Source organism: Etheostoma spectabile, chromosome 9 (assembly GCF_008692095.1).
Source record: "Etheostoma spectabile isolate EspeVRDwgs_2016 chromosome 9, UIUC_Espe_1.0, whole genome shotgun sequence".
Taxonomy (NCBI): domain Eukaryota; kingdom Metazoa; phylum Chordata; class Actinopteri; order Perciformes; family Percidae; genus Etheostoma; species Etheostoma spectabile.
In genome coordinates this window covers 35757363-35773228 of record NC_045741.1, presented here as the reverse complement: position 1 = coordinate 35773228, position 15866 = coordinate 35757363, and the positions used below count along the sequence as shown (strand labels likewise).

At 42.0% G+C, this 15866-nt stretch overlaps 1 protein-coding gene across 1 annotated transcript in view; it reads left to right on the top strand.

The window, feature by feature from the left end:
- sema6bb (sema domain, transmembrane domain (TM), and cytoplasmic domain, (semaphorin) 6Bb) overlaps positions 1 to 15866 on the top strand; it is a 131311-nt gene that overhangs the window by 48830 nt on the left and 66615 nt on the right. Inside the window, 2 exon segments of the mRNA XM_032524803.1 lie at positions 13519 to 13643; positions 15303 to 15417. Coding sequence (XP_032380694.1) covers positions 13538 to 13643; positions 15303 to 15417 — 221 coding nt within the window. The 5' untranslated portion in view covers positions 13519 to 13537.

Sequence of the window (15866 nt, the reverse complement as noted above, 5' to 3'; positions counted from 1 at the left end):
TCTAATTTCCCCTTTTCTGTTCCTCCTTTGCTCTACTGCCTTGTCATCTGTCTCACCATTGTTGTCGATGTCAGCACGGCGATGACCACCTCCCTTCACTCCCCCACCTCATGACTTATAACTGAGTGCTTGGGTGGAAATCTCCTTTAGGAACCGTCTTTGCAAACACATAAGCGCTACAGGATATCTCTCTTCCTGCACAACTGTCTCTCCTCTCATCATCCTCCTGTCCTCGTTCTCTCTTCCCTTCAGCTCGCAAAAGCTTGTTCTTTAAAACCTGTCCTGTGAAACTTATTCAGTATCCCACAGCTACCCACCCTGATCCAGTAACCATAACCAAATCCACTTTAACACAGGCACAAACAGATCCCTAAGCCTCGTAGCTGAGGGGGGAAAGGAGAGTGCAATGAAATGTCAGGCTGGTGAGTTATCTTCACCAAGCCCTTCTAAATAAACCCTCCAGTCTTTAGTGTCTTAAATCCCATCCCTCTAACCCAGGAAGGAGATGCATTAAAATGTAGGAGCAAAAAGTAAAAAACATGATTTGCTGTGATGGGATGAGAGCGGCAGCAGGAACAGGAGGAGAAGAAGAGGAATCTGAGATAAATACAATGAGGTAGAGTTGGAGAAACGGGGTTTGACAAGAGCGAAGACAGATTGGAGAGAATAGATGCAGATAGAACCAGAGAGACGAAAACGGAGGGAGTGAGAGCATGAAAGATAGAGACATATATGGCTGAGCTGGCAGCCTCCTTCACTGATTAACATGCCTCTCAGACACGGTGAGAGGGATCAAACTTGCACACAGCCAGGCCTGGGAGTTATGCCTGCAATGCAACAGTAGTGTGTATGTGTGCTTGTGGTTGTTTCTGTTTGTTTGTTCCGAGTTTGGATCTACTGCTCACAAATTCTTTCATAAACATCCATTGTTGTTCACAGCTGCGTTGTGTGCACAGTTGTCAACTGGAGACGTCTGTTGATTGACACCACAGTGTGTGCGTGTGTATGTCTGTGTTGGTGTGTCTGTGTGTCTGTGTTGGTGTGTCTGTATACCACATGAGATGTAACATTCAAAGCAACAGGGAGAGATGAAGCAAAGACGGGAACCCAAAGTCACTGTTGAGCATGAACTCGTATTGACACAGGTGGAATTTATCAGATTGGGTGAGCTGGTGGCTGATTCGTAGTGAGAGAAGACAGAGTGGGAGAGGAAAAAGAAGGTGAGAGTTGATGTGACAGAGGAAAGAAGGTGATGCATGCTCTAGCCCAGGATGCACAGTATGTGTTTGTGTTGTGTGTGTCTGTGCGGGCGTGCGTGTGCGTGTGTATTTGTGTGTTGTGTGTGCAAGCTTGCATGCACATCTACAGCCTGGGTGCATGTGTGAAATCAAAGGCTGGGGACTTGCAGGAACACTTTTCTATCTTGGCCAGTGCCAGCCTCTGGGAGAAGATACTATGCCTCCCTGTCTCTATCGGGAAAGAGAAAATTGCTTTTAGACGCTGGTTATGATGGGCCGTTCACAGTGTAGCACTTGACAAGATGGTTTTGTGAAATTTGCCATTATAAATAAATAAAGTACATTTTTCCCAAATAGTATAGCATATATATATATAACAATGATGCACAGTGAATTGTTTCACCATCAACTTGACAGTGTAAACCGAGCGGTGGCTTCGCTTGTACTGTACTCCATTCCTGTGCAGGAAGGGGAGATTGCGGAAGAGAAGGTAAACACCATTAGCACAGAGATGTTGTTGTGAAGCCCAAAATGTATACAGACCTCTGTGTTCCTTCTAACTCTATGTCCTTCTCTCCTGATGGCTCTTTTCTTCTCTGTAACAGAACCCCTTAGACAATTTCATGCTGCCCTTTCACCCATTGTAGGATCCAAAAGTATCTGTGTATTGTACAACCTGACGTTGTAAATACTTTGTTAAAACACTCTCTGTTGTGTTTATGGGGACAGAACACATTTTTTTTATCCCACTTGTTATTTACGGGCCTGTCAATGCTAGACTAGGGAACACTTATACACTTTCTTTACGAGAGTTATATAAGAGGAGCTATACCATTGTCATATCTGTCTGTTGTACACAGTGTAAAGTATGTGTGTACATCCAGCGGCCAGTTAGCTTAGCCGAGCATAAAAACTGGGGAAGCAAATCAACTTATTATATGGCTTGTTTGTTGGTTACCAACCAGACCATTACATGGCCGGGCAAAGTGACGTCCTGAAGTCTCTACTGGTTACCTGGCAACCTCAACGGTGAAAACAAGACTTGAGTATGCAACTGCTCCTGGCTAAGAAACAGTCCGTCACATAACTCCTTGTAAAACCACAAAGTGTAATTTTTTACGCTTGGGGTTTCGTCCAGACAACAAACTAGAGATTTACTGTACAATCAATGAGCTTTAGAATTGCTCAGAGGCTAATGACACCTTTGACAGAGAGCCAGGATAGCCCTCACAGTCTTTATGCTAGGCTAGGCTAACCACCCCCTGGCTAAACGTGTTGCCTCTTGTACATTAGTTAATTGACCACTTTAAATGAGAAAATGACTATGTGCAATAAGAAACCATTTGGATGGTCAAGCAGATTGATGCATTATAACATCACTACGACGCTGGTATCCCAATCCTAATAGTAATCAATCACTCTGCTCTAAGCACCTCACGTTTTGTCCCTTTACGGCTCATTATTTCCAATGCTAGGTTTTAGCCTTCAATAATATCAAGGTGAAAAGTTCTTTGCCGTTGAACCATTTATCGTTATTTCCCCAGTAAGAATGAGTCATAATCCGCAGCTCATTTGTATTCTCCCATTTTTCTTGATACCTTTTATTATCTGAAGCAAACGTTAAACTACGAGTAGTAGAGGTAAAGAGGAACAGTAGAGTCTGCAGAGTCTGTTTTCTTTTTTCAATACCCTCCACTTCCCCCCAAATGGTCTATTTTTGCCCGCCATCCAACCTTGTGCCCCCACTGACAGTCACTTGTTGCTATTACAATAAATCCACCTCTTCTCCTGATTTACAACCAAAAAGGGCAAACAGTCTTTGGAAGGGAACATACACCCTATTGAGTTACTCCTGAGTATTTATGCAAGATAATACATGTCCTTGGGGGGGAATTTTAGACGAATAATCTTATCAAGAAGGGATTCTGTCGTGATGCAGAACATCTTATTGCCATTAGCAGGGTTTCTGTATTATTTATAACCATGCTGGAGATTATCGCCTTGTCTGTTTTCTTCTACTGGCTTTAAGGAGCCTCCAGCCAGTGATGGATGTGGTTGCTTTTAGCCTCCTGTCAGTCTCAGAGTGTGTTTTCTTTTCATTTTTACTGCAGTGTAGCTGGGTTCCTCCTACATGGATGGTTTGAGTGTGATTTATGGCTGTGGCCCCTGATCCCTGCCCTGCTAATGATGGTTGTAAACTGGTGGGAAGCCAAAGGTCAGGCCTATCTCCACTGTTGTGATGTGAAGTGATGTTTGACATCACCTGTCTGACATGTTGAAGCTTGAAACATGAAAGAAGTGAGGAGAAGTAACATGGACGGTGGACAAATAAAAGGAATGCGTGGTACAGAGAATAAATGATTTATCCCAGCGCTCCTTCTTGGAGAGTCTAGTTCCTCCTGAAACACAGACCTGCAGGCTCACGTGGACATTGTTGGACGATGCTGCAAAATCTTTGTTGTACTCCGTCTAGATTGCAACTATAGCTCCTCTGTCTCCTGGTGTCTCAGCAGCTGTAATTTCGAGGACCGCGAAGGTTAATGACAGTGACACAACTCCGGGGTGAGCTCCAGTAATTCTCAAAGATATCCATTCATCAACAATAAGTTATAACATGTATTACATTACTGCTCTGTCATCCAGCACTCTTTAGTCAGGCTACCTCTCGCCCGTTAATGGGAGCACATTGACTGCAGAGTGAAAGAGTCAGAGATTATCTTATTCCAGCACCAACCTTTAAATCCCCTGAAATTATATATCCATTAGACACATGGTGCTGTGTAAAGAAGATACCGAACTGACCGATGTACCTGGCCTCACTGTCAGGTTGCAAAGACAGAGGACGTGTTCTTGTTGTCTGCTCGAGTGTTACAGAAATGTTTTTGTCCTCCTCCACATGCTGCACATATTTCCCACTACATAAATCTATGGTGTCTCTCAGTGCATGGGAAAAACCAGTATTCTGTGCGTAAAGGTCATTCTTCATTTTTCATTTACCATGCTGTTTTCTCTCTCTCTCTCTCTCTCTCTCTCTCTCTCTCTCTCTCTCCTCTCTCTCTCTCTCTCTCTCTCTTTCCTCTTTCTTTCTCTCGCTCTCTCTCTTTAAATATGTGCACATTATTGAGGCTCCAGGATTTCATGGTGATGCAGATATCTAGTAAACAGACCCCGGGTCACTCAAGTCCTGAGCAAAGGGAAGAAATGGTGTGCATTTCGCTCTAGTGGAGGGAAGTCCTGCATCTTATTTACATTGGAGAGATAGAGGGGAAAGACTTAAGTGAAGGCATAGTGCCCAGAGGAGATGTGTGTGTTTGTTGTGTCCGTGTGTGTAGAGTATATGTGCTTATGTGTATGTGCAATCTATGTTGGTGAGTCATGGAAGATGTTAACAGTGTGGGGTCAGCAGAGCAGATTTGGGGGGGGGGGGAGTAAAGCAAAAACAAAGAAATCTTTAATCATATTAAACATTTATCTCTAGGGGAGATGCAATGTGTACTCAGATGCTGTTCAAAATACAAACACAAAAAAAAATAATCAAATGCACAGGGGAAAACATGTTTTTAGTCTGTTTTTGACTGGTAATGTTGGAGCACAACATAACGTGAACAGTCTATGGTGCCATAGAACAATGTAGCCCGAGCAGCAGATGCTGGTTGTACTGAGCTGCTACAGAGCTCCGGGACACCGGCTACCAGCGGGAGTTTAGCTGCAAACAGGGGACTGTGAGCCGGGTTCAGGCATTGCCAGATGAATGTCCTTTCAGTGGCCATGGTAGCTGAATAAAGCCAGAAAAAGTGAGCGACAGGCTGCGATGACAATTAAATGTAGCCACAAAAACGACTCATTAAGTTTAGGAACAAAATTCAATGTGGATAAAAACACACCTGAGGAATGATCGAGCCTTTCCTGGGTGAAAGTATTTTGTTTTCGCCTCATATAGTGAACTCTGCTCACATCTTGAAAGCGCTGGGTTTTATGTTGACACCACGTTGTGCCATTTCATTTTGAGATTATTTTCATTTTCATTCGAAATTGAAGTGCATAAGTGTTTGCATGGTGTTTGCATGACCGGCCAGTCTATATCCATGGTATTGGAAGGGGGATGTTTTGTTTTGTTGCGTATGATCAAAAATCATCCCTCCCCTCTGCTTTTTTCACAAATCGCACCCTGGATAGGTGTGCATATGGAATAAGTCAGAGAGGGAGTGACTGTGGAGCAAAATAAAAAAAATGATGTAATAATCAAATCTGGAAGCCAATGCAGAGATCGGACAAGTAACAGTGATGTATTCAAACTTGTTGTATTTTGGCAGTGGTCAGTCCACAGTCTTTTTAGATGGACCATATTGGACATATCCACACCCCAAGACTTTAATCCAGGGCCAATATACAGTGCCATCTTAGGAAGTAGCATGTACCAGTGTAGCAAGGCTGTGGGTAAGGGTGTAGAGGTCAGCATTGCACGCATATAACAATGTTGGACTCACGATGGACAGTTTCATAAAAAAGGCTTATCAAAACCACCGCCCATATTACCCACAAGGCAATGCGGCAGCTGTCAGTTCAGTAAATGATGACGGTGTGTAATGCTTATAGCGGCTAATGTAGCTTTGAGCTTCTGTCCCTAAGCAAAGATGAGGAGGGCGATGCAGAGTTATGGTAATCGCACTTCTTTCTAGCTCCACACCGCCAGATTTCTTTTTTATTTTCAAACTTGTAGTCTTCGGGACCAAACGACGCTGCCTCAAACAACATCACTTGAGGCAATTTACCATATTTCATTTAGCTCCATCTGGAACAACAGGATTCATACAATTTTGTTTTCAAATATTCAGTAGTACTCACACAGACCTGTAAATAGACTTTGATGGTGGAGTTCCCCTTTAAAGCATCGTTCTTATCTATAACCAGTTAGCCTTACATTAACCATGTCTGTCATAACCATCGTCTTTACCTGACCTTAACTGTTTTTTTAGAGTGTTGCCATTGGACATAAAAAAGGCAATGATTGTAACCATTATAACATACTTATAAGGCTTTGAATGTAAATGTTCTGTATTTATATAGCGCTTTTCCAGTCTTAACAACTGCTCAAAGCGCTTTTACATCTACAGGAAACATTCACCATTCACACACTGTGGCCGGGGCTGCCGTACAAGGTGCCACCTGCTCATCAGATAAACATTCACACACATTCACACTCCGATGCGCAGCACCGGGGGCAACTCGGGGTTTAGTGTCTTGCCCAAGGACACTTCGACAATGACTGCAGGGGCGGGGATTGAACCACCAACCTTCCGATTGGCAGGCAACCGCTCTACCACTGAGCCACAGCCGCCGAGAATGTAACACCATGTTTTGCAGAATTGTACCGTATTAACATTCTTGTCTGGTGTTCGGGTTGAACCAACACACAATTAGTACATGTAAGAGCTGCTGCATTTATCGAGAAGCCTTTCACTCCAGATATATTTTTAAGATGTTTTTGTTTTATTTGGGATACTGCTCTGGGGCTTAAGGCAATAATCAACAATAAAACCCCAGAATTATGACCTTTGTGATACTGTACTTCCAGGGAGAAAGAGGCTAATGAGAACATGTTTCTTGCCACAGACACAATAATAATTTGGTTTCATCTTTGTTGAGTTGCAGGAAGTTCTGGGACATCCAGTTCTTTAGGTCTTAAATGCGTTGACTTAAGAGGGTTGAGGGCTCCAGTGGACAAATATGGATACTGCATACCAGAGTCAAAACAACTCTACTATCCCACATAAGAAAACTTGTTTGGTCCAGTGCTCTAGACCCCATAAAGTCCACAGCCTTGAGTTTTTAATTTATGTTGCAATGTACAAGTTGAAAAGCAATGGTCCAAGTATTGACACCTGAGGGACTCACATAAATTTCCTACACATAAAGAGATGCAGAAAAATGTCATCCCTTTTAGATAAGTTGAAAACCAGGAAAGTACAGAGCCAAGAAGTCATTCCCACTAGTCTACTCTTGGCTCAGTCTGAATATAAATCTGGCAATGCAAGTGTGCTATTGGCTCAGTGCTCTTCCTCTCGTCTGTTTCTTTGTCTTTCTGTCTCTCTCATTTCAAAAATTCTTTGGCTTCATTCTCTTTATGTCCGGTGTGACTCCCCCTCTCTTTTTGAATGTCTCACTTGTTTCTCTTTTACATCGGTTTCTCTTCATCATTCCCTCTAGTGCATTATTTTTGTTATTTTGTTTGTCCTGCTTTGTCCTCTTTTTTTATAACCGCTGCGTTCATTTCCATCTTTGCCTGAAAACCTCCCTCACAGCGTACTGTCTCACGTCTTCATTTCTATTCTATTTCCTCCCCACGTATAGTGTCTTGTGTTATTGCTGATTGAAGGAAATCCAAGCAGCATCAGGCAATCACCTGTCACACACCATAAAGCAGCCTCTCCTATCTTCTCTCACTAATATGACAATTAGGGCAGTCTCTGGGAAATCTATGGGGTGTCTTTAAGTCTGCAAAAGAAAATGGAACAATCATAAAATCCTCCACTGCTTACTTAATACACTTACCCTTGTACCGGCACAGTCTCGTGTAGCGAATTCTGAAGGTCAACTCGGTGATGTGTAACAATAAAATCAGAGCAAAGTGGAGTGTACACTTTTGCCTCTGGCAAAGGAGTATTTCTTTGAACATTAATTCCTCTTAAAAAGTTAAGTGTTTTAAGGATCAAGTCATTTGGTAGTTTGAGTCTATCTCCCTTCCAATAACAAAGGTTATTAGAGCTTGAAACCCTTTGAGTTGTTGTTGGCTCCTCTCCAGTATTCTCTCTTTTTGCAGGGCTTTATTTGAAACTGTGAATTGAAGTGAATCCAGACAAGGTTCTGGTACTACTACTTCATCTCCTACTGCTACTATAGCTTCTACTACTATTCACAAGGACAGTGTCTTAAAGAATATTTCATTCAGCATGTAGATCTCTTTGAGAATGTCTTTGATTATATCTTTGTGCCACCATTATCAATCACAGAAAACCATGAGAATTGCACTTCAAAATGTAAACTTGCATTAATTGATTTAATTGGCCACTTGGGCTCAGCATAACAAGCTGTAAAAACAACATTGACATAAAGTTGATACGGAAAATGCTTGTCTATTTAAACATCTGGCTCTTCAGCTTCTAAATGCACCACTTTTTTTCAGCTAGATGCTAACTTTATCTTTCTGCTGTTTGGTGCATTTTGGTGTTCCTTTGGTACAGTTTCCTCAGCGGCCCTCTGCTGCTTGAAACTAGCTTCATGAAAGCACTGATAGTGAACCAAAACAGTAAAGTGTTGGGCTAGGCAGTCAAACCATGGGATGAAAGAGGTTAAAACACATGCTAAGGACATCTGTATAGTTCATAATTGAGTGATAGTTGTCTGTGGGTTTATTATTATTAGGACGGTCCCCTTTCACAAGTAGTCCTGGCATCCAATGGTAATATAAAAATATTGATTTGTGCACCTTTTTAATATGTGCAATCCATGCAAATTAAATATAAAAAACATTAATATTTATTGTGCATGAAAATTTAGTTTCCTTTTGTAAAATGATGATAAAAGGATTTGAGTGGAAATAGACCATGTTTGAACTAATTCTTTCTCTTTTTGAAGCTGGGCAACTAGAGTGAAAAGGGATTATCAGGCTATTGCTTGAGTACTGTGTTACCAGTACTGATACCTCTATCAAATACTTGATAGCCAATGTTATTATATTTTAATCATAAAAACCCCAACCACCAAAGTGTCCCCATTAATGCTGCTCTATTTCATTACCATTTTCCCTTTATCTAGGACATGCATAATCTTGGTTTTCTTTTGACTGTCCAATTTTTAGTGCAAGTACCTCACGGCTGTGTAATGAAAACACATTGAGAACGTACAGTACATGTCGAAAAGATTGGGGCTAAGGGAGAGCAAGAGAGAAACCCAGGTGTAACGAGATGGGTCAAGAGAAAAAGTTGAGCCTGTGGAGAGGAAAAAGCGAGAACCATGGCAACTGTATTAAGCGACAAAAACATTACAGAGCATATTAGCACTTTCATTTGATGATGATGTGTTTTATTTGCTTTCAAAGTATCCAAAGCCCTGCAGCAGAGGATCAATATCGCTGTATAACCAGCATCCAATTCCACATTGAAGGCGTTCCTCACAAATCGTCTTTGCCATCAAACAGTTACCGCCACTCTTTTAAGAGTGTTCTTTCGCCCGACTTGGCTCCGTATCAGAACTGTATCAGTCCTCATTAGGGCTTTGCCAAAGACATTAGACATCATTGATTGGCTGGTGATTTGTTATCTAAGTTATCTGAGTTGGCCACAGTGGTGATCATTCCGACGTGGCTTTAATGGGGTCCAGGGAGAACCCCCCCCCCCCCCCCCATACTTTTTCGACAGCTACATGATCTTTTAATGACTTTGTTTAGGAAATTACCTGCCTACGCACCCATGGTCAAATTGATCTGGGGCTATGGAAACAGACAAATTAACAGGTCTGTTTAAAACCCGTTGAAGCAGTTGGAGCATGGTGGTGAGTTCAGGAGTCCTCCTATTTCACTAATAGTAAAGAAAAGATAGTTAGAGTCAATGAGGTATTTAAGATCAGACGGAAGTTTAACTGGACCGAATATCATTTGCATTTTTCCTACACTAGCCATCTTTATTAACTTGGCGCCCAAATAAGACTGTTGGGATGATGCCTGGAATCACGCTCAATCCCTGAATATGTTTGTCACAACAACACTGAAAACAATAGTCATCACGGTGAAGGAACTGACACAATAATTTGCTTCTGACATGGGAGTTTTTAACGTTTCTTAAATCCACAGAGGCCACACAGTATGCCAGCTTCAATATGACTTCAGTGACATCTACTGCCATTTCCATTTTCGAACACAAAGTGCTACTGCACCCCGGGGTTGAATATTTTGAATTAGTGTCTCCTCTAAATGGCAAAATATATATGTGACTTGCAGTATTCCTTGTTCAATAATAATGGCGTATTACTGTACAGCTTGTGCCACGTAGCGAGGCTTCTGAATGGACTCAGCTGGAGCCATTTGTCATAATTACAGAGATGCTTTGGCTCTGAAGCATTTACACACACACACACACACACACACACACACACACACACAAACACACATTCTTGTGTATCTACTTATTCTGCTGTCCCATGAAATTGTATAGCCCAGGGTGTCTAATTATACTAATCGAATGCGTACCGCCTGACATTTATTCATACATTATTAATAGCAGAAACAATAGAATCTGTGATTGGATATAGTGACTTCCTGACTTCTCATCTTCTCTTTCTCTCTCTATTTCATACTTATCTCTGACTCCATCTTTCTCTATCTCTATTTCATACTTATCTCTCACTCCATCTCTCTTTCTCTCTCTTTCTCTCTCTCTCTTTACCCCTTGACCTCCTTTCTTGGTGACTCTTTCCCCTTCACCTCCTGTAATTATGCTTGTGGGTGTTGAGTAATTAGCATGCCTCCCACTTTTATTCTGATGTCTGTGCAGGGAATGTGAGAAATGTCCCAAAAAGATTATGTGTCCTGATAAGGTTATGTCTCGGACTCCATTAAAGGGACGGGCTGCACAATGGCTGTTTGTTTCCTTTAGGGAAGAGAGAGAGTATGGGAGTGAGTGAATGAAAGAGAAAGACTAAAAAATGGTTGAAAGAGGGGGAACTGTTTCTATGTGACTACATAGAGTACAATATGCCAGCATTTTACATACATATATATTTATATACATACTAATTGTCATTCTTTTTAGTCTGGGGCTGTTTGACATTGTTTGAGCAAGGTCCCTTATTTCTAAAGGGTCTGTGTAACTTTTTTTTCTTCTCACCCTTTTGCAATTCATTACACTTAGGGTGTTTGCCTCAACAGCCTTACCTGGTCTGGTAGGACCAGTAGCTAATGGTGGCTAATGTGAGCTGACTTTAGATGAAATTTTCTGTCATTGAGTCATTCGGTTCCCTGATGTAACGACTCTTTTATACTTGTGCTACTGTTATACTAGCCTATGTTTCCAATTTAAACAGACTTTGTAATAAACAATAACCCTTTCAATAAAATAGGCCTTGCTGCTCTGACTCCTTCCACATAAAGAGGCGGGTGCAATAAAACGTAGTCTACACTAGCAGCTATCATTCACCAAAGTCAAGCAATAACACTAACTAACTAACCGATAGAGGCAGCGGTAGACCAGCCACTCCTGTGTTCTGCGTGGTAAAATAACTGTTTTTGTTAAAGGAGTCTGCTGGCTTTGTTTTGCGGCTTCAGTTACCTGTCAAAAAGGGGCCGTCTGGCGTTTTACACTTAGACGTGGAGTGATACTGAATTGCGCAAAGGAATTAGACATCATAACTGTTGGATGTGGTTACTACAGTATATTACTATAAACCATTTAGATTGCTTGATTTGAGTTACCTGTTTTATAAAAAAAAAAATGTTTGAAATTTGTGGCTACTTTTAGGAAAGGTGGTTTTAACATGACAATGACCCTGTGCATAAGGTTTTATCATAATTGATGTGTCATCAACAAACTCTTTGCCAGTAAAACTCTCTTAAACCCACAATACAGTTGACTGTTAGTTGAACTAAACACAAAACGAGTCTAAGAGAGATAAAGGCTGACACAGAAAGGAAGCGTGCATAGTAGACACCGTATGTTCAAGTCTTTGTTTTACACATTGTGCGTCTGTGACCATAGTAAAATGCTGGGGAGTTTTGCATGAAGAAAACCTTGAGTATTCAAATTTGAAATGTTGCAATTGTGCATGACTGAAAGAAATGTTTTGCAGTGGGGATAGAAGGCCTCTCCGCTTGATTTTCAAAACAAATTACCCAATTTTGCATTCAGTGTTAAGGTGACAACAAGACTTCTACTACTACTTCTAGCTCACCTAGTAGAGTGTGCGCGCCATGTAGGCTTTGAATCTGACCTGCGATTATTTGCTGCATGTCGTCCCTCTTTTCTCTCCCTTTCCTGTCGATTAAAGGCCATAAAAAGCCCAAAAAATAATCTTAAAAAAGAAGAAAAGAAAAGATGACAAACGAGAATCAAAATGTGTTTTGTAAATTATGTATTATGTAGTGTATGTAATTTTGAGGAAAACACACACCAGGATAGCTCGGTTGGTGGAGCGAGCCCCCGTGTGTGGAGGACGCGGCGGGCCTGGGTTCGGCTCTGACCTGTGGCCCTTTGCTGCATGTCATTCCCCCCCCATCTCTCTCCCCTTTCATGTCTTCAGTTGTCCTGTCGGATAGAAACAGATGCCCATGAAATAATCTTTAAAAAAAATAAGATAACACAATTCCATGCCAGGCTTGTATGAGAGGGATAAAATGATAGAAAATTACAGAGGTGTTAGAGCTCAATATAATAACAACTTGAATAAAAGTGCCTGTTGAATGGTCAGTGAATTGCAGTAACAGCACGCAGAGGCAACGGCCAGCCAGTCATGCCTGCTGAGGTTTGTGGCTAAAGTCGAGAGCAATCCTGAGAGCTTTTCTTCTCCGAGGCAGTGCTTGGTACATTTTCTAGATGGATCGTGTAAGTAACTTAATTTGGGTATGATTTGTATTTCCACATGAATCACATCCGAGACCTGCATGTGCCTCTGTACTGCCCGATGAAAAATACCAACAGTTGTCAGAGAGGTGATTTGCGTCGCTGGCAAGCATTTAATTTAGGTAAACCACCACATCTCTCCCTCTCTCAGACTTTATAATATCCTGGATAATGTTAGATGTCTGGTGGGTTATTAAGCCTTTCACTCATTCTCTGTCTATACAGATTTTCCCTTAATCTACGGGCCATATATTTCTCTCTGTCTTGCCCAAGATGTTGCTTTTTTGCCTCCTCATTTTTCTCAGATGGGTCATATGTGGTGTGATGTTTGATGTGGTTATGTTGTGCCACAGTGATCTCTTCTCCCTCAGTGGATGACTTAACACCCCCCCCCCACACACACGCACACACACACACACACACACACACACACACACACACACACACACACACACACACCCTCCTAAGAGGGCGAAGACTTAGAGATGCTGTGGGAATACAAAGATAAAGCTTTAGACAAGAAAACCAGCCAGTCAGTTAGGTAGTTAATTAGCCAGTGATTGAATGAGTGAATATTTATCTGTCTATGCTTATGTGTGCATCACTTCTCTGCCTCATTTAGCAATCACTCACTTCTTTTTCTCCTTTTTCTGTCTTTTTCTTTCCCACAGACTCCGCCCTTGTGTTGCTATGGCGACCGTGGCACCGCCCTTCTTCCTACTGTGTTGCCTGCTCCGAATGGCCAGCTCGGCGTTCCCCGAGGAACCGGGGCCCCTCAACTTCATCCCCACTGAAGGTATTGACCTCACCAAATTTCCCACCCTCTAGGCGCCTACTCCCCTGCATGTCTCTCACCCAGGTCGTGATGTGTGAGGTTGCGGCCTAATAGGCAGGGTGTTGAATTGGGAAAGGGCAAGAAGGAGGCGGAGGGTCAGACAGGCTTGCACACAAAAGGGTGTTCAGGTCAGGAGGTGTGGGGTCGCATTCAGGAATGAGAGCAGAGTGAAGTAAGGCGCTCTCACATTCCTGACTTTCCCACACACACACTCAGAACCTCGAGAGAGACCTTACACACTCAGACTTTGAGTCTCCATATAAGCTTGGCAGTCTGCAGCTCAGATCCGACCTTGATTGATCACAGTTCAATATTATTGATTGATGGTTTCCCTGCTGAGTCTAGAGCCTTCTCAACGTATCAATACCAAACAGTAGAGTGTAGCGGTTGTCAGGGTACTGAGTGGTACACTGAGCCGCTGTGTTAGACTCAGCAGCTGTGGTTTACAGCCGGAATACGTTATAGTAGAAAATGCAGGCTCATCTGGAGGGTCAGACAAGACAAGCACCGGGAGGCGTGGAGGAGGACAGAAAGAGAATAGAAAGAATCACAGTGGGTCCCAGGACAGAGTGATGTAGATACAATAGGAAGAAGTTATAGGATGGAAATAAAGCGGAAGCAGACAAATTACAGAGGTGAATAAGAAGAGGTGACCGATGAATGGTCTACAGGGTGAGATTTAAAGGGGTAAATGATGAAAGAGCAGAGAAGAGATGAGAATCTTCTCATTCACCTCAGTCGAGGTCAAAGACAGATTGGTAATCCATAATCAATTAAACAAGTAATCAAAAATTAGTCCCAATCACTCGACAAACAACAACTTGTTATTATAATGGTGACATATGATGTATAGTTCAGGCTTGACTAGACAGATTTGGATTAGTTGTTTTTTGTATCTCAATTTGTGCTCTGCTCTGTCTTTAGCTGTGTTCAAAACCGTTCCTTATCACGGAAATAGTGCACTATATATTGTGTTCCCCATTTTGTAGTGGTGTTCAAATTCTCCATGGTAAATTTCATTCACTATATAGTCCACTAAAATATACCCACAATGCACTGCTTATTTAAGTGTACATACAATGTACCCTACATTTTACTCCACAACGCAACACGGCCGCGTTTGCCCGGAGGAGAAGAAGAAGCCGAAATCACTGCGGAAGATGAAAAGGAGAAATGGAGCGGACTTTCATTTCTAAACAGTGGAAATGTAACATGCAACATATGCATTACCTTTTTACTGTTCTTCTGAGTGCTCAGTTTGTTTCAGGGACGTATAAGAAGTATTTTAGTCTTGGTTTGTTCACATGATGCTGGGCCCGCAACAAACAACACGCGAAGTCACGCAATAATGTGTTTTCAGTGAGTGTCCGCAATCTCGTTATATAGCTAGTTCATTGTTTAATAAACACTATATAGAGAAGAGTGAGTGAATGAGGGAGCAGTTTCGAACACAGCTCCTGGATGCTCATAGTAGCAGATATGCTGATGTTTGGATACCTGTTACTGCTGCAGAACTGTAAAACAAATACAAAACCACTTTTATGTTGATGACTTTTGATGGATGTCAGTTTGGGAATCAGCCACCATCATTATGTGTTTCTGTCTCTCATTGACCAACAGTGGTGAGAAGACACCCAGTGTTTCTGGGACGACCCCACCGAACATGGCTGAGACAAGAGCCTCTACACATCCAGAGGATTCTCCAAGTCAATCGGACACTCTACATTGGAGCCAGGTGCAACAGACAACACACAGACAGACATACTAACAAATTCATAGCATGAGCCGTTCCTTTATGGATTTATCTACAGAAGGAATATGCTTTACAAAATCTGGGACCTGTGATATGCCTTTGATTGGTTGCATCACACACATGTACACATACAGATATAGCTCTGTCAGAGCCATTTTCAGCTTTAATATCTATTGGAAGGTCTGTTATTACTTATTTTGTTGGTGGTTGGTATGTAAAACCTACCATCAATATTACAGCTGTGGAGAGGTACACGTTTCTGGTTAAATTTATTACTGTGGCAGCTCTAACACTTTGGTCAATGTTTCAACATGCTAACTGTATACATGTTGACATGCTAACATGCTAATATTAACATTCAGCTGTGGCTTAGTGCTGCTGGGGTTAATTTTGGACCCTCTCCTCTGATTCAAGTGATTTCATAAAAAAGT